Genomic DNA, 23,747 nt, shown 5'->3' with positions numbered 1-23,747 from the left:
TGTGGGTCAACAACAACACATATGTATGTAACTGCTTTGTGCGACCAGGCTGGCAGGAAAAGAACGGGCAGTCCTCAGTTATGAATCACGTCTTCTCTCCCGTGAACATGGGTTGTTACCATCAGGACGGAGGTAACGCGCCCAAATATCTTTCATACCTTCTAGTAAAGCTCTGTTAAAATAAATCCTGATTCCTGTGATGTGAGGTGTGGTATGTTTAAAATTCTTTATTATTAGTGATGATCTGACGCACTTTCCTGTTAAATGTCTGTCTTAAACTGTTATTAAAGTAATGTTGAGGTTGTTTTTTATTTTATAATTACCATATACACATAAAAAATCAGAGAGCATAATAAATAAACCTAACTGAATTAGAAAATGATGTCAACAGCCATTAGAAAATCAATTTTCATAATAACATACTCCCCCAATCAGGTTATGAAAGATACATGAACAAACCCCTTTGTAAAAAAAAAAGTATAGACAGGAATAAAACTGGAAAGGTGTGTGTGAGTGCTGTGAGTTTATGAGAAATCACCTTTAAAGATGTGTAAATTACACACATTTTTAGACAAAAAATGGCGAATGGGGTAAAATATGAAACATTAAGCTGATAGATTAAATTAAGACAGTGATTTTTTGCATTGCATGATTTCTGATATTTAATGTTTAAACGTATTAATAAGGCTATCGGATTAAATATGCACTGATTTGCATAAATGTCCAGAACAGAGATCTGAACCAAAATAAACAGCTAAATGTTTATCACTTATCATTTGATTCAATCAGTTGTCACTTAATTTTCTGTCGACTGACTAACTGATAAATCGACTAATTCTTTCAGCTCTAGTTTGCATATCAATATTGTCAGTAGGACCTTTACCAGTGGTTTATAGTGTGCAGGGATAAGTACTACTGCAGCACATTTAAATGATATAATTTACAGAGTAATCAGTAAAAGATTATCTGACAGGGCCGTCTGTGAAACTCATGGCCGGATGTGTCAGCAGCAGCAGCAGCAGCGCTGTAGAAGAAAAAGAAAACACTATCAGAGAAACACGCATTAATAATTCAGTGTTCATTTTAAGCTGTGCCTATCTAACAGTATTAGGGAATCATTTTCTTAAATAGGACAACTGACGCTGTAATCATGCTTTTGTTGCACATATTTATCCTCACCCATTGCCCATTGCACCGTTCAGATTGCTTTATGCAGTACTTCTTCCAGCCAGCAGATGCCATAAATGGCAGGTCAACGACTGAATATACCTCAATGGCAATCTGGATGAGTACCAGGGGGACCGTTCCTGTGTATTAGGCCACAGTAATGGTCCATAATGCTGATGATAAGAGAGTGCCTTGGTACCTGTTGGAGCTCAGAGGATGTAGGCAGGTTGCAGGAAGTCCTTGGGGACGATACCCACGGTGCCGTTCAGCTCGCCGACCCACCAGCCGTGGATGTTGTACTCCTGCACCCAAAATGAACAAATAAACAAGCTGCGAGTCTCAAAGGGGTCCGAGGACAAGGACCCACACTTTTATTTGATTTCAGTGTACTGTTTGTCTCATATTATTAACATTAGGACACCCATTAAAATGATTTGAACTGCAATTAAACGCAGTCCCGTTTTCCTTACAGCGTCCACTGAAATAAGGTTAAAAATCCTCTCTCATATCGTATAAACTCAGCTTCGGTAAAGACAGTCTGGGAGAGTCTCGATCCAACCTGCAAAACAGCCGCGCACAATATTCTAACAGACATTTGGGTGCATTAGCCTCCAGGGAGGAAACAGTAAACAAGACAATCGAGACAGTGAGCGTCGAAAATAAAACAACAGCCGGCCTGTTTTCCAGACTAATTAGAACAAGTTAATTTCTGTTCTGTGATTAAAAGAATCAGGATCAGACTTTTCTATTCATACAAACGTTAGTGTGGGTCACATATTAGACGCATGTTACTGCTGCTTGTTGGGACACTGACACTGTTTTCATCCTCCTGTTTCATCCCATGTTATTTACCTGTAATATATCAGCTTTTCATCACAGCGTGGTATGTTTTTTTAACTTCTGTACCTGTTGTTTTATATTTTTATTCATTCTAGGTTGCTCAGTAACATCAGCTGAAGGGACTGCCGATGAAAACTAGCCATTCTGCTCACATTTACATTTATTTGAATCACTTACACTGCGGACCCTTTGGACATGTCCCCTGTTTGAAACGACCAATTTTCTCCCCATCACTTTTTAAAAGAATAATTATTATATTTTTTTAAATTGATGCATTATTATGCTTTTTCTTTCTTGTCGCAATAATTTCATCAGACCTCATACAATGTTTTTTTCCTCTTTTTCCATATCACAAAGTAACAGTCTTGGTTAGAGGCACTGATGAATGCACACTTTCCCTTTTCAACAATAAAAATAAATAAGACCTCAACAAAGAGGAATATGCAGTGTTATTTTGCATTTTCTGGTACATCTAGTCGGCATTTACAGACATTGCATCCATTTGAAAAGTTCTGATTGATTAAATGAATGAATAAATAAAAAAATATCTTCCACCCGATTTCTATTTATGTAGTTAAGAAACAAAATAAACGCTTTAGTTTTGACCAAATTAATTTAGAAATAATTTGGGAGCTAAAACAAGATAATGTTAAAAATATAATACACTCAACTGCTGTCATTTAAGCCTTTAATTTAACCATGACAATAAATGTCACTCTTTAAAATACAGACTCAGTGTAAGATTTGACTAAATCTATTATGTTGCTTTTATTGATTTTAACTTATGTTGTAAATAATTGTGACTGAAAGAGTCAAATCCATGTTGGACACAATTTTTATACCCCTGCATGCACAATTAATCTGTTATTTGTTTAAATAATCAAGACATTCTCTGAAAAGAGTCTATAGCTGTGGCCCAAAAAGAATCAAAAACATGTTTTTCTTAAGCTAAAAACTTAATTTTGACTGAAATAGCAAAATCTTTCATTCACTCTTCATGTTTCATGTATTTGTTGAAGAGCTTTAAGCGTTTTAGGAACTTAAATCACAATTAAAACCATCTGATCCCCTGATCACAGCAGTTGGGCTCTAACTAGATCTGTAGTAGATCAATATTTGGCCAGAGACCAGAGGGGAGTTAAAGCCCAGCAGAGGAGGCACCAGCCGGCCGTCATTTTCCTGCCCTGATGGAACGAAGAGCCCGGCCACTCATCTCCCCTCTGTTCTGCAGCAGATTGAGAACGGCTGCGTGAACGTTTTATCTCGGCACTGAGGGGAAGATAAAACGCTCAGCTACACACAAGCACATACGACGTACATGCAAGCATGTGTAAGCAAACACGCGCACATAAAAGTTTGGTGTTCTCTCTGTAGATAGCTTGCATGTCTCAGATTAGAATCAGACTTCTTGCTCTTGCAGGTACAAGTTGTGAAAACAGACACATGCTCCGACATGACGGATGGCGTTTTGTCAAAGGTTCAGCCTATCATCCGGACCTGACACCTCTGTCCAGCCAGAGGAATGAGGCCTGCAGCTAATGAGCGCTGTTTGGACAGCAAGGACGAATGAATCGCTTAGAAAGTGATAAACGACAAGACTCAAGTGTTCTTACAGCGCAAACAGGTACCCACAATAAGCAGATTGTCCATCGAACCTCACTGACAGCCCTGACTGGGATATTCCAGTTTGCTTGGCTCTGTGACAAACTCTGACTGGCAATTCAGGGTGTGTTTGAGCTCATAACGTGGGGGAAAGTTAAGTCCGAAATGGCCTTTTTATGCTCCCCATAAGACCGTGGAAGGGAAAAGCCCGGTTGCGGAAAGCTGGCTCTGGTTCCCATTCGTGAACAGAGGAGGTGGAGAGGGGAGACAGACGGACGGGGGGAGGCTTCGGAGAGAGGGAGCGAAACAGTTTTTCTCTCCCTTGGGGGCGTCGCAGCACTATTCCACCAACCGTAGTGACAGAGAGTTTTATTTATCTCCGTGGCCCATCTGTGCAGTCGGTCTCAAATTCTCCCTCAGAAAGGTCTTTTGGATTATCAGCGCCGCCATTTTAATACAACTGCTACATCACAGAGTGGGTGCCAATGGCAGTGGAAGTCTGTCAGGCGTGCAGAGTCCATCTTCCTCATACTTGAAATGGGTTCATCCAGAGTACACCTGCTGTAATAGGGACATTCCAAGAGGCGTCGAGAGTAAATTATCCAAATGACAAAAACTATGCTAACTCCTCAATGTCCTCTTCCTTCTGTTTGTTTTCCTCTTTTGGTCTTTTAGGTTGATTTGTTTTCACGTGGAGCTCTGAAATGATAAGGTTGGGGCAAAGCGAAGGCATATTTCAGCTCATTGTTGCCGCGTGAATGATTGGACAAGTTGTTTATTATTCATTTAAAACAGACGATGCTCTGGGGAGAGAAAAATCAGGCATCCCTGAGTTCGGGGAAATGTCTGGTTTTCGCTCATTAACGAGATGCAGCAGGATGCACAGTGTGAGAGGTGACACACATCAGACGCTGTGTTTGCTGCAACCTGGACGCAGATCAAATCGACTCTGTATGGGAGCAGAGGGAGGGGGGGGGCCAAACAGCGCCGTGTCGTGGCGGCTGCGGCGCGTTGACTCGCTGACCTCCCGGTGACTCCTCCGCCGAGTGAGCGGGGGAATGAGCGTGGGCGGGGCTGGCACTGAGAGTGGGTTGCCATGGCAACACCTGCAGTGTACCGGCGCGATCGTTTATTTACCACTCAGGGGGCTGGCTAATGGTGGCATTCTGATAGGCCCATCGCTCATGTTCCCGACCGCAGGACGGATTGACAGCTACCCAAGCCTGAAGCGTGGAGAAGGTGAGTCGAGGTTGGTTGGATGCGGCGAAAAAGGCGACGGGTGAGGCAGGTGTCGCGTCACGCCGCCATCATGTGCCTAAACAACAACACAGCGTTAATGTCCCTTTCTCTCACGAAAATGCAGCTTTTTATGTGGGAAAAAATTCTGCAGAGATTCTGACTGCAAGTCCTCTCTCCCATTCCCCAAACACACACACACACACACACACACACACGCTCCCAGATGAAACACACACACACACACACACACTCGGCACACAATCCCAAATGCATACAAACTAGGGGGAGTGCTAATAAGCCTGACACATGAGGCATCTTTCCTCGGCCACCAGCTGACTGAGGCAGGCCTTGGGCGTGATGGAGCGCAGGAAGTCTCTCATTGCCCTGCCGCTGAACCCGCCGCCTGGGTGTTACAATCTCCCCTCCCTCCCTCCTTCCCCATCTCCAACCCCCCTCCCTCCTTTCCTCCTATTCCTCTCTTTCCATCTCTCCTGAAGCAGCCTTTCCGCTTGCATCCTCTCCGTCTTTTTTTCTGCGTTTCTTCTCAACGTAGACGCATCAGATGCACTGCAGCTCTCTGCAGTTCCTCCATCACTGGTCACTCTAACAAAGAAACATGGACACCTCGGCCAGACAGAAGCCCCCGTGATCTGTAACCCGTTATCAGGTTAGCGAGCTCTCCCCACTGCTCACAAATGACCTAATAATACCTGAAACTGTGAGAGAAAGTGTGTATTTCAGGGTGGTTATGAGGCTTCCGCGCCAAAAGAAATCTTGTCGAAATTCATCCAGAAATATGGACGATCGTTCTGCACAACCAGAGATCGAAATGGCTACTTAGTGTCCATTTTTTCCAAGTGGGGCTTTTAATTAAATCAGTGAATTGGCTTCAAATTGGAAACATGACAGAGCATGAGAACATTTGAAAATATCTCAGGGACGATGAGATTTAATAAAAAGAAAACCTACTCGCTCCTTTCTAATGCACGCCTGGGATTACAGATAGCTCCTTAACTTAATAGCAATTTAAAGTGGATTTGTGTATGCCACTGAGTGTCTGTAATGATGGCTGTTTACGCCGCCCCTCATTTATAATAATTAAGCAGAATGGATTGGGGGTGGGTTGCTCGGACGTGGTTCTGGGCTATTGGCTTGGGCTGAATAATGACCTACTGTAGTTGACCGGGGGATGACCGCTGCCTCCTGCATGACCCCAAACCCCAGACTCACCCCCTGCTACTTTGGGTGGTAAATAGGATGTCTTGCCTGTCTATAGCGTCTTGGTGTCTATGGCTACAATAGCAGCCAGGGGTCTTTAAATGGGTGTGTGTGACAGAGAAAAGGAGAAAGGAGAGGGGGGGACAGGGTTCACACAAAGGAATAAAAGGATCCACTCTCTTTGTCTCTCTTGCTTGACTTTTCCCATCTGATTGTTTGCCCACTTTTCCTTTTCTTCGACCGCATTCAGTCGGTGTGACCTGTGGGCAGCGGGCCAAACAGTCTTGTTAAACATAGAAGAAGTCTGTTATGACCCTGGCTGGAATACAAGCGATAGAAAATGACTTTTAGAATATTCTTAATATCCTAAGAGACTGTAAATCACAGCGAGTAAATCTATAAGGCTGTAAATCAGCTTTGGGTGTTTGTATAAGTTGTCATTTAATGAAAACGTCCTTTGCTAGAAGCAGCCACAAGGTGTCAGTGGTGTCCATGTTCTCATTGTCTCTAACGAGCAGCCGCAGCTGAACACTTTGGCCAAATGTGATGTGACGCTCTGCTTTGGGAGACGCGCCGGATTGGCTGGCCCTGTCTCCCTCTCTCTGGGTTTTGGTTGGATGGCGGATGGAGGAGGAGAGGTGAGCAGGGCGATGGAGAGAAAGAGGAAGAGGTGGTGGCAGGGCTTGCCAGAGTTTTAAGGACCCTGGACGGGTTTGTGCCATAAATCTCTTCCCACTCCATCCCGCCGTTCTCCATGAGTGCCTGTGGGAATACAGGAATGTGACAGCTGACCTGTAGAGCCCATGTCTTTTGATTTTGGATACATAAATTAGAGGGCAAGAATGCAGGACAACCTTATGGTTTAGTGCGGGACATGGCCGACAAAGTGTGGCGCATTACACGTGTCAGTGAGGAGTGAAGCTATAGTTTTTAGCCGCTGTGATAAATTAATCTGATACCGTAACAACACATTGTAAATCCTATGACTAATATCTGGTTGCATGTTTGAGCCGATGATGAAGTGGAAACATGCGTGAATCCTCTCAACAACCTAAATCGAGTTAAAAAATCTCATTGTGGTATTACAAAAAGAACACAGCTCGCCAGGATTTGTCATCACACACTAAAATGTCAGCGTAAAGCCATAATGCGCATTAGAAAAATGCAAGCTCTCAGAAATGAAATGCCAGAGCAAAACTCACAAGACAGATTTCAGTGTGTGTTTGTACCTCATGTATCAGCGCACTGAGCATCGCCATCGAGCTCTGCGGAAAGCAAGTTAGGCATCGCTGAAACTGACGGCAGAGCCCACACTACGAGATTAATTCTCCTGAACTAATGGGATTCATATGAGTTGTGAGGTTCCTAATTTATTTACTTTGTCAGTGATACACAGATATGCGCACACACACACACATATATACACACGCGAGGGGAAGAAAAAACACACAAATACAGTAAAAATGCCCCCACTTTACAGTAAGTGAGAGATCAATAATGATGGATGAGGGCCTTTTATACAATCGGCATGTTCTCCTCAGTTCACAGCCATATGACACCACGCCTGTGGCTATCCCATTCTGCACTTCAGCAGTCAATCACATCCCAGCTTTAAAAATAACAGTTTGTTAGCACCATTGATTTAGCACTTAGAGCGTGTCCTTATTACCTTGTAATTATGGTCAGTGTTGACATAACAGCACAGACAACCAGGCCTCCCACCCTCTAAGAGAATTTATGGGCCCTGGTTTTATTACGGCCATTTCATGTGTCTGGGTCCCCAGTTAAGCGACAGACTTGAGTTCTAGCCAAGGGCCCGTATTTCACTCATCGAGGTCAGGGTTCTCAGGAATCCCCCGTAAAACTGAACGCCAACGGGGGCCTGCGTGTACACACGGAAGACGCGGGGAAGCCCTCCCAACGGGCTCATTAAAACAAACAGCCGATTACAGGCTATAATCCAAATAATGCTATTCATGAGGGAAACGTGATGCTTTTAGGACGCAAAATGGGACACGGGTGGAGTCATGCAAAGCCAAACATTCGGAAGCCGTCCGGAGATCACCTCTAAATAATTTACAACCAGCTCCTCGCTTTAAATCCATTAGAGGATAGTTAGAATACTCTTTCGCAGTCTGTCACTATGTTATGACTTCAGCGTACAGCTTGACAAAACAAGAGTAATCTGTGTCATTAAGACTGTGAGACACTACGGCCAAGTCTTGCTTCCGACCTGGACTTAGTTTGCTTTTAGGTTCTTCAGTGAAGCAGAAACCCGATCCGTACAGTGAAAAGTAATCCTCCAGGCAGGGCTGAGGCTGTTTGAGGCGGATCTGTAGCACAGAGCCGGCTCCCCTTTGTTTCCCCAAGTACGCCGCCTTTGTCATCCTCACGTGAAAAATGGACATGGCTGTTTTGACATTTTCCCCTATCAACCAGCACACACAGACCGAGAAGGCTGGCATCTCATTAATCTGACGGTGCCAAGAGAGCCTCAATTAAAAGTCCATCTTCTGTGAAGGGCATGTTTCACCTGTGCCATATCTGCTTTTACAAACAAAGATTTAGTATGTTTGTTTCAGAGCTGCAGCGATTAATTGATTAGTTGTCAACTGTTAAAATAAATCAATATGGTAATTTTTTAAGGCTGCATCACAAGACGTAATATAGATCTTGATACTTTGAAATCTCTTCTGAATCACTTGATTAGTGCTAAGACTGGGGGACAAAATCAAATATTACAATATTTTTGACCAAATGCCTCAAATTACATACTGTGACAATATGGTAGGCTGACTTTTGGTGCTTTGACAATATGTTAACACAATAAACGGTTAATTATTTTTTTGGTTAAAACGATCATCTGATGTGGATATAAGGACAAAGGTATTAAATCATGTAGAACAGTCTGATAAGTTCATAAATGACACCACCTTACTTAATGCAGCCATTAAAGACAACGTTCATGTCATATCATCATGTGATGATCTGAAATCTGAGACCATATATTGTCTCAAATCAGAATAAACATATAAAATTTATTTATTTCACAGCCCTTTATTAAATTAATCGGCAACTATTTTGTTAATCGATTAATCTAAGTAATTACTTAAGGAGAAAAAAGGCAAACTTCTTCTTTAATGTGAATATTTTCTGCTTTCTTTCCACCACTATGACAGCAAACTGAACATCTTTGGGTTCTGGACAAACCAAGATTTTGGGGACATCATCTTAGGCTTCAATCAATATTTTTCACAATATTTTGACATATGTACAAAACAAATGGACTAATCGAGAAAATAATAATTAGTTGCAGCCCAGTTGTTTATCTATCAGAACTCTGACTGCTTTAATCTAGAACAAAAGTGAGAACATTACTGTTCCTGCACTAAAACTGCTTAAAATATTACAAATAATTAAAATTCAGTGGCTCCATCTGCTGATTAAGGATTGCTCAATCTCTAGCACGTAATTACCAACCAAAAAAAAAAAAAAAAAACTGAATATACTGCAATCTCTTCCTCCGTCTGCTCTTCAGATAATTTAACCTAAACACAGTACATGATGATTCAATTTCAAACCGACCAATAGCAATGGCCTGGGAACAAGTCCCTGTACGCTGCAGAGTAAAAGTGCCCAAATTACAAGCCATTGATTTCCAGTAGGGTGGCTCTTCACTGGTAGATACTCTGCATGTAACTACAAGATGGCCATAAAACACGAGGAAATAGATTGAGAGAAAAAGAGCTGAGATGCAGGATGGCTTCACCTGCAGTTTATGTCAAACAGAAAGGAAGAGCTTCGCATGGCTGCCTACTCAATTAACCCCTGTGATAGAGGCTCCGTAATGAACAACAGCACCATTACGCAGCGCCCCGAATGGCACTTCACCCTAGTGGCCTGGGAGAAAGACAATGCCACTGCTGGTGCTTCGCTGCTGCAGCGTGATGCGAGCGCTCACTAACAGAGGAATTTAGATGTTGGGGATATCAGCAGGTTCAGAAAGTAAATGACGACAAAGTGATTACTGGAGTTGATGTTGTTTAACCCTTAAATAATTACACATTTTACACGTCTGTGTCGAATTTCTGCTCATTTTAAACTACTGTAATTGCTCCTGTAATTATGTCAACGAGTCATGGGTGCAATCAGGAATGGTTCCCATTAGAGATGAATGGCAGAACAGTAATCTCCCATTTCAACTGGCTGGGAGAAGAGTGTCCAGAAAATCTGAGAGAAGTTTAATTCTTGGATTATTTCTGCTGATAGCGATGCTGACCTTGCTAATGATGTAGATGAGATCTCCTCTCTGGAAGTCCAGCTCGTCTGGCTCGTCTGCCGGGCAGTCCCATAACCCCTGGTAGTAGTTGGCGTAATCTGATGACCAAGCTGAGAGGAAATGCAGAGTGCATATTTAAAGAAAACAACAAGACAATGTCTATACCCGCTGTGAACTATTAAGTTGGAAATTTGTTCTCATTATTAGGAGAAGACTGTAATGAGGTCCTGACCTGGTTTGTTGTTCCTCTCTGCGCTCTCATCCGTCGGATCTGGAAAATCCTCTTCTGGAGAAACAAAACACAACACAATGATGTTTGTTTGGAATTCACAGCAGCACATTAATATGCGACACCTCCCATTTATTTTGCCCTTGCTGCTGATGCTGATATATGCACATATTTTTTTCCTAAAGAACATCACATCTCTCCTGTAGTGGAATTAACATATTATTATACCTACTCTTATCATATTCGCCTACTGGCAGGAGAAGAGACACAAGTGTCTTCAAAATATACATATTCAATCTACTTTTATTTCTGTGAACCACTGCAGAATGCGAGTACTGCCATTATGACTGACATCGAGTCAGATCTCTCCAGTGTTTGCTAGAAATATTCCCATTCTGTGACGCACATAGATCCTGCTTGGAGCCACTTTTGTAGTGTTTCTGAACCTTTTTTATTTGATTTACCTTTACTATCTTGCTATCAGTTTAAATTTAGCTCTTAATTAACAGCAATAAAAAAATTACAGGTTAGTCAAATCTTGATTTAAAGGGGCTCTATGTAACAAATTATAGAAATCGACATGTAATAATCTCTGCTTTATTTGTAATATGTGAGTGAATTGTAATGTGACACTCCCCGTCTCTATTGGTTTCTGGGAGCCTGTGGACATTTTTTAAAGCTGCTGAACTGCAAATGTCTTTATGAAGGACTCAGGCCTGATTTCAAGCAACAATCCAGAGAATGTGACTTTATGCAAGTTCAAGTGCATCAGTCCGCCACCAGAAAGCAATAGCAGCTAACGTTCGTTGAGAAATGGAGTCAGCTAACATAAACTAAACCTGCTTCCACCACAACACAGAAGTTGCACAGAGCATCTTTACATAACATCTGAGGTGAAATATTTTCATGAAATTCCATAGTGTTTTTGATAGTATATGTTTTTCATTTCCTTATTTCTAAAAAGTATCTCTGGAATTCCTCTGAATACCACTAGAGGGAGCGCTAACATATTTTGAGAATAGTGGTCCTACACATTTCCAAAAATGTTCAAACCGAGAGAAATACGTGCTAACAGTGCGTTTCATTTGGCAGCCTGTCGCTCTAGAACTTAGAGAGAGACGGAGAGTGAAGAAGAAAGTTTGTGAACAATACTAAATATAATATGAACATAACTTCAACATTACCAAAGGTTGTTGCTTAACAACAAAGCAAACAACTCCCATGATCTCACATATTTGCGGCTTCCGTTTGTTTGTTAGCTTGAGAGACACCAAGTGGTAGAAATGACATACTGTGTATCTAAAGGTTTTTATAATCTGATAACAATGATGTGCTATTATTATTCTGCATCCCTAATACTTGTGAACGAACACTTATGTGCATGAAGCACTTTGTGACTAGATATCATGATCCAAACATCTTCATTTCATTATGTAACAGGAAAAGCAGCGAATAAATGACAAGAAACAACCTGACTCAACTAATAACTATTTATCTGAAGGATTCCTTTAGTTTCACACATTATCGATAGATATGCAGTAATAAAGCATAACGACAGAACAAAACAAGGAAAAATAATTGAAATGTATCATCAGCCAATCCCTGATGTTGATGATGATGACACAAGATGTCCATTTTTTCCGCAATGAGAATCAATTTGTACCCAGGCAGGAAAAGTTAAAGAAAACGAGGCTGTCTTTAAGGCACGCGGAGGTGGACGTGTCATTGACTGCGGGGCGTGGCACCCGGTGGTCTGAGAGGTGACACAGTGATATGCCTGCCCTCTGTCTCCCACATCCATCGTCCACAGCAGCAGGCTGACAGCACCGCCACAACCCAGCAACACTATCCACCTTCCAGCACAACTTGCGCCTCTGCTTCCAGGAAGACCGGGAAGGATGACACACACACTGACAAACACACACACACACACACACACACACACACACACACACACACTACACTATATATCCACATGCATATTTGAGATCATGTGTACAGTTTGTGCCTCGATGTGGAAAGCGCAGATCTTTTTTGATTGCTTTCTCTCTCAAACACACACACACACACAGACTGTTGCATATTTCATAAACAAAACAAAATTACCTTTAAATGCAAAAAACATTATTCTAAACACAGGCATTGTGTATAATTCTCCCACTGTTACCACACCAAAAGGAGACAAAAAAAAGAGATTTTCATTTTGTTTGCTAAGGTCCAAACATTTGTTCAGCACTCTTCAGCTGCTGTACAGAAGAGCATCCTTCAGTCGAGAGGCCACCGCTATGGGCCAACGATTTCTATATCAAAGTGATTTAATTTTCCAGTCAATAAAATCAGTCATCAGCACCAAAGCCAATACCGCCATCGCTCTGCAATCTGCCTGCAACCGAGCCGTGTTTGGAGTTCTGCTCCGACAAAACCGAGGGAGCTCATCACTGAGAAAATGATGCTCGACATTTCTGCGCTAGTTTGGCTTCCACACATACAAAATGAATCTGACAAGGGTGCAATTTTGCAAATTCTTAATATTTTCCAGATATTTAATGTTAACAACTTTATGGAAATAACCTAAAACTTGTGAAAGTATTCATACAAAACTTACAGTCTGCCTCCGGTTCAAACTGCAAGAGGCAAAGAAGCAAGAGGAGATTGTTCTTAAGATAATTCTATTTTTGAATTGAATTTTGCTGTTTTGAGTGGAAACACTGCCACTTTTATCCACACACATCCAAAATCAAAAAAATATCGATGTTCCTTTTAGTACCTTTGACTGTATACAGTACTGTGTGTGCAGTGTTTGACACTAGGAAGGCTGTTTTTACACATCTAAAGCAAAGTAGGAAAGATTTTTGTGACCCGCAGTTAAACTGAAATGAAAAATGTTTGCATATTCATATTCTGAGAATAAATAGGTGCCATTTTCAGGATTTTAAAGTGGGGTTTACACTTTTTTCAGCAAAAAGCATTTTATGTATCCCTAACACATGTATGGAAAGGATTTTGAAACATAATTGTGGGTAATGAATGAAGTAAAACAATTAAGACTACTATCCAGAAATATTTTTATTTTCTTATCTTTTTATATTTTTTTTTTCTCGACATTTGCAATCCTGATCAATAAAAATAACTGCAAAGAGCTAATGACTCAATAGTCTCTAATCAATGTGTAGAAGCTGAGCAAAGCGTGGTGCAGCGTGATTGATAAGTGAAGGGGTGAGAAAGTGAACGAAAGAGCCCGTCATTCGATATGCCATCTGTGGTCAGGGTCTGTACCTCTTCCCAGATGGCTTTGAACGCCGGCGTGACAGTCTGAAGACTGATCTCCCTCTCACCAGTGATTTTGGCAAAGGTAATGTACTCACTGAGTGAAACAGAATCTTGATGTATCTTATTTAATAGAAGGAGTGATGAACGACGGCCCTGAGAAGATCAGATCACCCCTTTTGTCCTTCTTGGGATCTTGTAGCCACCCTGACACATGGGACTGTCTCCCCCCTCAGCGGGGACTCACACGCACTCTTCTGGGGTCTCGTAACATTCTCAATCAAACTCTAATTTCTATTAAAGATGTGACATTAAGAGCTCCAGAACTATTTTAAGCCCTTGAGAGATGCCGTTTTTATTTCCTTTCAACTAAATTGCTGTTGCTAGGCGATTTTAGCCAAAACTCTGCTTAGTGGATTGAATAGTGGGCTATTTGTTGCCTGGCAACATTAGCTAATTGGACGTTCTATGACAGAGCATTCGGAGCTACACAGCTCTCGCTGATTTCAACAACACATGTAGTTCTCGGCGAGAGCAGAGGAAGCTGGTTTTTAGTCAGTGGGAGGAGAATCTTCCCTTTCTGCTCTGTGCCTCTCTGCAGCAGCCACCTCCATCCTGACAAGCTTATTAGTGTTGCTTGATTTAAAATGAGCGATCAGTCTGGGTGTTGTTGCAATAGGGAGGCACCTGGCAACACAAATTTCACAGCCAGAGAGATCATCACAAATATTTCTTGTTGCAAAAATCCCTTAGGGCTGGAGTTCGTGTGAGGCAGAGCGACTGTGTCTATTTGTCTGACTGAGTATCATGAGAGTTTGTGTGTGCAGCCTTCCTGTCTATTTATCTGTGTGTGTTTGTGTGTGTGTGTGTGTGTGGGTGGTGCGTCTCTACATGCAAGAAGGTAACCACATCCTCATACCTGGCAGCACCTCGTAGATATCCTCGTCCTCCTCGTCGACCTCCCCCGTCTCCTGCCCTCCTCCCCACCTGCCGATCTGAGGGGCAGGGACAGCACCGGGCCGAGGCGGGGGAGGGTTGGTCAACCCCTCAATGTCATCATAGGTCTCCTCTTCCTCATCCTCCTCTTCATCATCGACAGGAATGACGGTGGAGCTGAGATCTATGAGGAAAGGAGAGGCGACATGATGGGCGGTGTTAGCGTTAAGATGGAGCACAGCGTGGCACAAAAGACACGCACATGTATTAAAGGGTAAAGTAAGAGAAATGTTCAGGCGGCCCTGACTGCACAACAGGCGAGGACACGTGCTGCACCGCAGCAGTGACACACAGTGGAGGCTTCAAATCTGACTGCAAATAATGATTATTGTCATTATATATAAAAATGTTTAGATTATAAATACTAAGGGAATAAAGGAATAAATCAATAATTAACTACAAAATCAGAAATAGTAAAAAGTGTCCAGTACAATTTCACCAGAGCCCATTGTGACAACTTCATACTGCTTGTTTTGTCTTAAAACCAGTTCAAACCTGAAATATAGTTAATGTACGGGATTGATATGATTTAAAACAAAGCAAAAAAATCCCTGATTTGAGTGATAGATGACTTAAATGATCTCTAATCTTTCCTCTCTATCTTCTGTTCATCATTAAAGTCTGTATTTTCGGTTCCACTGGCCTAGTTTTACAAAGTCCTGCTTCTACTTTATAAACCCTCAGAAATCTCAGTCCTGAATACATTTCTGTACAAATTTACAACGTTGGCAAACCTGCTAAGACTACACAGCTGTTTCCTTTACCATGGCCTGGAGACGAGTTTGCCTTCCTGTTTTGCTTTTCTGGTGTGTAACGTTTGATGCCACTAACAACGGGAAAAAGGAAACAGCAGAAAGCAGCACAGACGCCACTGGTTACTTTCTCATCTTAACCTTCAGTCTCTTCTAAACTCAGCACTGACTAAACAATGTTTGAGCAGTGGCTCAACAGAGGTGGATGGAAAACTATTCACACACCAATGTCTAATTTGGACGCACTTCATTGCATTGCACCAAAAAAGAAACAATCATTAGCATGTTCACCTAAGTGTTTTTTCCATTATTGCAGACAGAATCTGGACCTGATAAATACTTGTGACTATTCTACATGTTGACTTTCAGATGTTTCAATCAGGGCAAAGATTTAGCCTTCACAACGACAGAGTTTTTTTGTTTTGTTCCATCTGCTATTGGCTCCCTGATCTATGGCACCAGTGTAGGTTTTTTTAATCTTGTGCTTTGTTTGCATATTAAGTATTGTACGTATTTATGTTTGAATACTGTCAGTTAAACAAATTGCTGCATGGGAACGTTAAAGCTCTCTGCTCTACTGCAGAGTCATTTGACCTGGGAATAAATGCAGATTGTGCCCTTTTACAAAGATGACAAAAGCTGGATGTTAGCGGGTGTTAGTGAGTATTTTGTTATGCGTGAAAAGGGTATAACTGCAGTACTGGTCGATTATATTGGTATTTTATTTTGTGTTACGTGTGTGTGTGTGTATATATATATATATATATATATATATATATATATATATATATATATATATATATATATATATATATATATATATATATATATATATATATTATTTTATTTTATTTTTTTTTATATTTTATCTCATTTTATTCTGGCTAAATTGATTTTGTTTTGTTTATTGTTTTCAAATGCTTTTCTTTGTCTATGTAAAGCACTTTGAATTGCCTCTGTATCTAAACTGAGCAATATAAATTAAGCTGCCTTGACTTGCTAAGTGATGAAGATGCATTCCATATAATCGCACCTTTTTTTTGTGTGTCGTACCTCTTTCTCTCTCTCCGTGCATTTCCTATTTGTATCTCTACCAAATAAAGACAAAATGCCAGGAATAATCAGAAAAGTCAGCCTCTTCTTCAGGTAAATTCTGCAGGGTAAATTATTATGCACATGCTCTGGATCAGAGTGTAATTCGTAGTAAAACTGGGCAGGAAGGAAGTAAGACAAACTGCAGAGTGTCTGTTACTTCCCGCAAATCAGTGGCCCATTTTAGAGTAGACTAGGCACGACTGCTCGCTCAGATGGAGGAGCCGTCTCATTGCAGGCGACTGGCCACTGCAACACAGGGTATCAGGTCCTCCGCCGTACACCAGTGGCCAAGTAGAAATCAATGTCACTGGAGGATAACCAGAACATCTACCAATCAATTTCCTGTAAGTTGGAATTCGGTAGGAGGGTTAGGGGAGGAGTGGTTGGGGGGGGTTAGGAGAACTAGAGCTACATGATGCTGCACATGACATGGTGGGTGACATGTTGAATGAGGAGATTCAGGATGTGTTTGTGATGAATCGGGTGGTTTCGAGTCATAGATGATAAAGGGCTCCCTTTCACTTCTGACCTTTCTGCCCCTCAGAAACACAAGCAAACTTTAGTAGTAAATTGAGAAAAAAGAAGGTTGGAGGGTTTTTACTGCCCTAGCTGTATTTTCCAATTAACCTTTGTGGCTTTTAAAAAGTCATCTTAAGTCAATTTTATTTATATAGCTCAATATCACTTTACTATCTGAACATATGACATCCCCTATCCTTCAGCCGTTGATTGAAACAGCGAGACACAAAAAAGGGAGAAACTTTAGGAGAGGAAACAAAGTTCTACAGATGAAACTGCACATACAATAGGAATGGGAGACAAAAAATGTACAAAGGAATGCCTGCTTACCTCTCAGTACAATCTTGATTTGTTCCACCCATTCCATGGCCTCTTGAGGACTGTTGGCTGTGAACTGGTGGGAAAGATTGGCATATCCTGCAATTATCATCACATCTGAAGGTGCATTTATATGGAAATAAAAATCCTTATTTTTAATATTTGAGCCTCTGTTCCTCGCTATCTAATATGGAGGAAGAATAGCAATTACAGACTTTCCCTTTTGCAATAATCACATCTCAAATAATCTGTCTCCAAAATGTCTTATTAAGACATAAATATTCTTAGTGACTGTGGATTTAATGTACCATTCAGACATGTGAATTTCAGCCAATACAAATATCTGAGACTCAGACAACAGTATATCTTTTTCAAATATCTTTTAATGTCTATGTAGATAATTTTTCCATTATTAACATTTTTCCATTGTTTGGTTTATTAGATCTGTCAATGTCCTCAAATGTCTTGCTTTGTGTTACACCGTCCAAAAATGTAGCATATTCAAAACCAGCAAATATTCACATATTAAAGGTCTGAGCAAGTGGATTATTGGCACTTTTGCCTTAAAAAAAGAGGATATTTAAACAATTAGTCGACTTTCAAAATAATTGCTGGTTTATCCTTGTGTTGATCAACTAACTGATAAATTTCCTCATTACCTCACATCTAATCACATAATCTTCACATTTTCACATTTGATTTTTTTGAAGCAGCACTAAGTAACTTTAATTTTATGTTGATTCTGGCGGCCCCCGTGGACAAAAGTGGTATGAGCGCCATCGACTCCTGTCATAATGATCTTGATCTGGTAAGCTCATGCATTTGTTTAAAAAAAGATGCAGGATGCATGACGAGTGGGTAATGTAACACAAGCGTGACAATGTGATGAGGGAGACATTTCAATGTAGGAAAAAAAATGTAGCGCTCTCTGGAGGACCAAAAATGTAATATAGGGAACAGTTTCAAAATGGCCTAAAATCAGTTGATGTATTTGTTGGGCTGGATTTTAATTAGAAATAGAAAAAATGTCTAAATTCACATCAGGCCACTCCTAGACTCTTATAAAGTGCAGGTTCTTGTGGCACTACAGACCTGAAATGAGCGCCGTCCAGGGCCAAAGAGCTCAAAACAGGCATTTCTTTTGGAGTCTTTCCTCAGGTTGGGTGCCAGCTGCACACTGTAGTCGCTAATATAAAAAGAGCCCTTCTGCTGTTTATCTGCCAGAGAAGTACATATCACAGTATGTTAACTGATTTAGTTTATGAACCTGTAATGTTTCTGTATGTACGTATTTTAGAGACAAACCTTTTTCACTCCCAAAGTAGTAGAATATTAGATTGTTCAGAACACACCATCTCTTTTGCCACTCTGAGCCGAAGAAGCTGTGATCTAGAGGAAGAAGTGCACCATGATCAGTGGACACAATTACTCATTTGAAGAACATTTGTTCATATAAATTTTACAATACTTTTTATGGTATCTATTATTCTGCTCATTGCCAGACAGCTGTGGATTTCTATGTTTGACTGAGGATTTTCCTGAAGTTGTTAAAACTGTCCAGATGTAGTGAAAACCACCCGTCTAGCAAGTAAAACTACAACAAACAGTCAGCATTACTTGATGAAACTACTTGACCAAAGGTTTGTGTCTAGATGCTGCTATACCTCGTCGTTTCTTCTCCAAGTAGCCTTGCTTCAAGACGTTGATGACATCCGGGGCTGCCACGGGAGGGATGTCTCCAAAGTCTGTTAATAGAAACGGATCATTTGTCTTTAAAAGATAATCAAAGATTCAAAGATAATCCATTATTAATGATATACAAGAGAGATACGCAGCAAACTCTTACATTTATGAAGCTAGAATCAGAGAACGTTTGGCATTTTTCTTGAGTAATGACTTCAAATGCTTAATTTGTTATTGAAAAAGTTTCTGTGAATCAACTAATCAATTAATTGACTGATTGTTTCAGCACTAGCTCCTAACAAGCTGCACTCAAAATGTCCCTCATTCCCGAGGCAACACATGCACACACACACACAAACACACACCAAGAATATAAAGCCTCCAACCCTGTGGATCAAATACATCCCTGCTAGGCTTTAGCAAACTGGGATCAATACATTTACAGTGCTGCTGAGCACTGCAGTCCATTCATCTGCTCACATTGCACTTTTAATGGCAGTAACCTTCCTGTGGAAATTCAAACATCTCCCTTCAATTTGCAAAGTCAAATTTTAAACATGATAGGTCAATGGCACAACTTAAAAGGTTTTAGTTAATTATCGGGGGGGGTGGAGGGGACAGATCCTCCTCAATAACTAGATCACATCCATTTGTCTCCCCAATAAAATCATGAAGGTGGCAGAGGATTTTTATTTTCGACAAATTGCTTTTGGGGGTTTCCTACTTCAGTGTCTTTATGCATTGAATTTTGTATATTCCACAAAATAAAATGTTGATGATTAATCAATTTGGCCGATTAATTGGCATGATGTTTTGCGAAAAGAATCACCAAAAGAAAATTAAGTTTTTGATGCTCAAAATGTCATGGGATGGGAGAGGAACACCACTTGACATGAAATAACCAACCTTGCTCTAACAAATAGCTACAACTGGTAGCATCAGCACGCCTGATAAACGCAAGTGGAACAACAACGTCGTAAACAAGATGTATTACTCTTCAGCGGCAATAAAAATGACCCATAAGCCCACTAATATCTGTGCTAAATTTTGAGCTTAACGAGATATTTAGTGACATTAACCACAACAGACAGCATAGCCATGGCCCTGGGCCGCACTGATTTTCTTCACACACACACAGGCAAGCCTCTGGTAGTAGAGCTGCTGACCGAGATGCAAGACAGATAGCCATAGTGTAACTGTCAACTGTACAACATCTTCCCTTACTCCTGAAATAAGATTATAATAACATCTAATAAGAGAATAAGATTAGGTAAATTAGGATTCCACCTTTACAGGAGTGTTATAATCTAACTGGAATCAGTATATGACAGATAGTAGTTGGTACTCGACTTGACCTCGAGAACCAGCTTTAAACCAGCTGTTCCATGTTGGAGTTAGTTTTGAAGATCTAACAAGAAATCCACAGATTTGACCTATTTTCTAGCCTTCATCCATTAGTGGGAAACTTGTGAAGCTGACCCCAGGTCGGCCTCAAGGGTGGACTTCCGCCCTGCGCCTCAACAAGAGTACCTGGCTTTTCCATGTGTCAAAAACAAAGCCAAGCTTCCGCCAAATTCATTAGTCAACAGGCATTAGCCTTGCAGGAAACAAAAGCAAAGGGAGAGCAGGCAGGAACCGCTTTTTTAGCTTGAAACACAGGAACAATTTAAAGACCATTTACACTAGTCAGTGTGACACCCCATTCAGGGGAATGCCTGGAGTCCATCCCTCTCAGAAAGGACCTGCTTAACTGCTGGGAAAAACCAAACATGTCATCCCACAACTGGGTCCTCTGGTTTAAACAAAGAGCATCCCCCAACATTACACAAAATGGGAGCCTCTTTCTCATTCATAAAAATCAGCAACATGAAAAGGATGCCCACTCCAGCCGCGTGATGCTCTCTCTCTAAAAGTTTCCAGTACATTCTCAGTGACCTCAGCCTGAATAACTTTGATCTAGAGAGCAAATAAAGCTGATATTGGCTTTTTGCTCGGCTAACATTCCAGAGATTTAAGTTCACAACAATCCGGTCTGTGATCCGATAACCCGGCACCGCTTCAGCTCGTGGGCCTGACGGATGAGCGGGTCATTCCCGGGCAGAGCCCCAGACACCTTACTGCACTAACACGCTCACATATCATCAGCCTGCCTTTGTGGATGGACTGACCGGTGACACTATAAATACAGAGGTGCTAAGGACTGTTTTGTCAAAGAGAACCTGATTCAGTACATCATAACAAACAGCGGTCATTATGCTCCCCCCACCTCATCTATCCGCCGGCAGTCCGTCCATTTTTTTCCGGGCCTGCTTCCCTGTTGCGGCCCACTTCTAATCCCCTCATCCGTCTGCTTCCCTCGCTCTTCATTTATCTCAAAGGTCGAGCCTGGCTAATAGATGAGGAGGTGCAAAATCAACATGGGATCACTCTGATCTGCTAGAGTCAATAAACATTACACATTCATGCGTGTTTAACACTTTAACGCTGGGTGACCTGACCTCACCTGACTGTCCTCGTTTGTATGAATCTCAAACACAGGCACAACTGAGTGGGTGCAAATTAGTGATCTTCCTAACAATTAATTTACCTGACATTTAATGGAAGTTAAGACTTTCTGACGATAGCTTCAAAATAGGTCCTGGCCCAAAATAGACCCCATTTACTTTTTTAACAGATCTGGATAGAAGGACAGATCCAGAATTTTTTTTCTCGTTTTATTAAACATTGTGCCATAGGGCATTTTTTTTTAGATCTTTATTAATTTCTCTGGTAATGATGCATTAATCTTGATTTAAAAAATAAATCTGGCACATTTAAGTAGCTGGTAGCTACGAGAACAAGTTCTCACGTACTTCAGCTGTTTAGGAGAATGCTGCAAAACTGTTTTGGTGTGAAGCCCCAGAAATGTTTTGTGGACTCCAAAACTTCACCCGATATTCCATCGGGGGAGCAGATAATTAATGAATTTTCATTTCTGGGACAAGAAACATGCACACAACAGTTCTAGATTCTTCCACAGGGTAGCAGCACAACGTAAACGCATCACACGGCTTAATGCTGCCTGATCCTACCCTAAACAAAAAGCAGGATGTGATTGGTCCTGAGTTAACAATGCCTCCTTTAATGGAAATTACACACTAACACCTCTTTGGGACACATGCAATTTTAAGTGGATGTTCAGAGGTAATGTTATTTGAAAGTGTGTAATTTAGGACATTAAAGAACCCCAACAACCATCATGGTGTTTGAGTTTTGAGCATGACTACAGGCACAGAGAGACACATTAATGCATCTAATTAAGGCCTCATCAAAAATCGCAGACAGACGGCACTCTTTCATAAAAATCATAAATTGCGTTATCAATTATTCAGGGCAATGCCATGACTTCATTTTCATCCCTTTTGCGTTTTAATTAGCACCATCCACAGCTTTGGTATTGACATTAATTTGATGGCAATTTATTGATATTTCAGCATAACCTATTTAGCTGAGTGCAATTACCAACAAAGAGAAGCAGATAGATGTGATCTTAGAGCCTCGTCATGTGTTTTGTAAATCAAGGTGAGGAGTTGCTGCGCGCCACGCTAACTGAATCCAACTGCTCTCAGTGGTCATCAGCAGGAAAAGATATGAGTCACCCCGTTTCCAAATGGAAGGAAATAATCAATAGAAAATTGACCTGAGATATGTGTTTAATTGATCCTGACAAAAGAACATTTCCATAAGCAAGCTGACCTGTGTGCTGATAAGTGCTCCGTTCTGTTGCCTTCCTGAACTTGTTTTAAACTCATGGGGGGGATACACAACAATGCATCTGAGCTGCCAGCGGTTTGCCACAGCCGCAATCTCTCATTTGGTTATTCACACTCTCTCAGCATGGTGTTATGAGCTCAGCAGTTGATCCCGCAAGAAAAGGCTGATTTATGTTAGCATGACCAGAGGGAGTTAATGTATTCTCTCATTAAAATCCACTTTACTTAGGCTGAAAGTCAATCAAAGGCTGGATAGAGAGTGAATCAAAATGAAGGGAAATGGTTTGGTGGGAGGACTAATACGTTACATTAGATCTAACGGTGGTCATAATGCAACAAAGATGTTATGAAAACACAAAAATGCGCCCGAGATGTTGATGGCGCTACAGAAGATGGAGCGAGCAGCCGCTTTAGCATCTTTTCTGTGAGATGGGTGGAAGGCAGAGGGGTGCGACAGCAGAGGCAGGGTTCAGACTCAGCAGGGGAACATGTACTTCCAGAGGCAGGAAACCGGATTGTATTTCCATCTATAGAAACATCTCAGCCAGTGACGTGGAGAAAAAGCCCTTTAATAGGATAACATTTTGAAAAAATTGCCTTTTTCTGTCTTTATTTCATTCTTTCTCTTTCTTTCTTCATTTCCTACTCTGTGACACTTTTTGCCACTAATGTTCTAAATTTTGTGCATAAACATTTCTCATTCAAAATCATGCAGATGCATGAGACATACAAGGAGTGTCTTGCAAATATTGATTGTCGATGTGTGTGTGTGTGTGTGTGTGTGTGTGTCC

The 23,747-nt window shown here is 41.2% G+C and overlaps 1 protein-coding gene across 7 annotated transcripts in view; it reads right to left on the bottom strand.

Annotated features, from left to right (window-relative positions):
* Positions 1-202: 202 nt before the first annotated feature.
* The window catches only part of skap1 (src kinase associated phosphoprotein 1), a 39,057-nt gene continuing 15,512 nt past the window's right edge, over positions 203-23,747 (bottom strand). For 6 of the 7 annotated variants that reach the window (XM_037080959.1, XM_037080962.1, XM_037080957.1 and 3 more), the window contains 8 exons: positions 19,186-19,266; positions 18,827-18,910; positions 18,614-18,738; positions 17,534-17,597; positions 14,761-14,961; positions 10,578-10,631; positions 10,346-10,455; positions 5,694-6,828 (listed from right to left, as the gene is read on the bottom strand). In XM_037080959.1, coding sequence (XP_036936854.1) covers positions 6,574-6,828; positions 10,346-10,455; positions 10,578-10,631; positions 14,761-14,961; positions 17,534-17,597; positions 18,614-18,738; positions 18,827-18,910; positions 19,186-19,266 — 974 coding nt within the window. In that variant the 3' untranslated portion in view covers positions 5,694-6,573. Of the gene's footprint in view, positions 1,025-1,366; positions 1,470-5,693; positions 6,829-10,345; positions 10,456-10,577; positions 10,632-14,760; positions 14,962-17,533; positions 17,598-18,613; positions 18,739-18,826; positions 18,911-19,185; positions 19,267-23,747 lie in introns of those variants that run through there. The other variant, XM_037080963.1, reaches the window with a different exon arrangement.

This window comes from Acanthopagrus latus, chromosome 20 (genome assembly GCF_904848185.1).
Source record: "Acanthopagrus latus isolate v.2019 chromosome 20, fAcaLat1.1, whole genome shotgun sequence".
In the NCBI taxonomy this organism is placed as follows: Eukaryota; Metazoa; Chordata; class Actinopteri; order Spariformes; family Sparidae; genus Acanthopagrus; species Acanthopagrus latus.
Note: the sequence above shows the minus strand (reverse complement) of the source record. Positions and strands in the feature narration are given on the sequence as shown.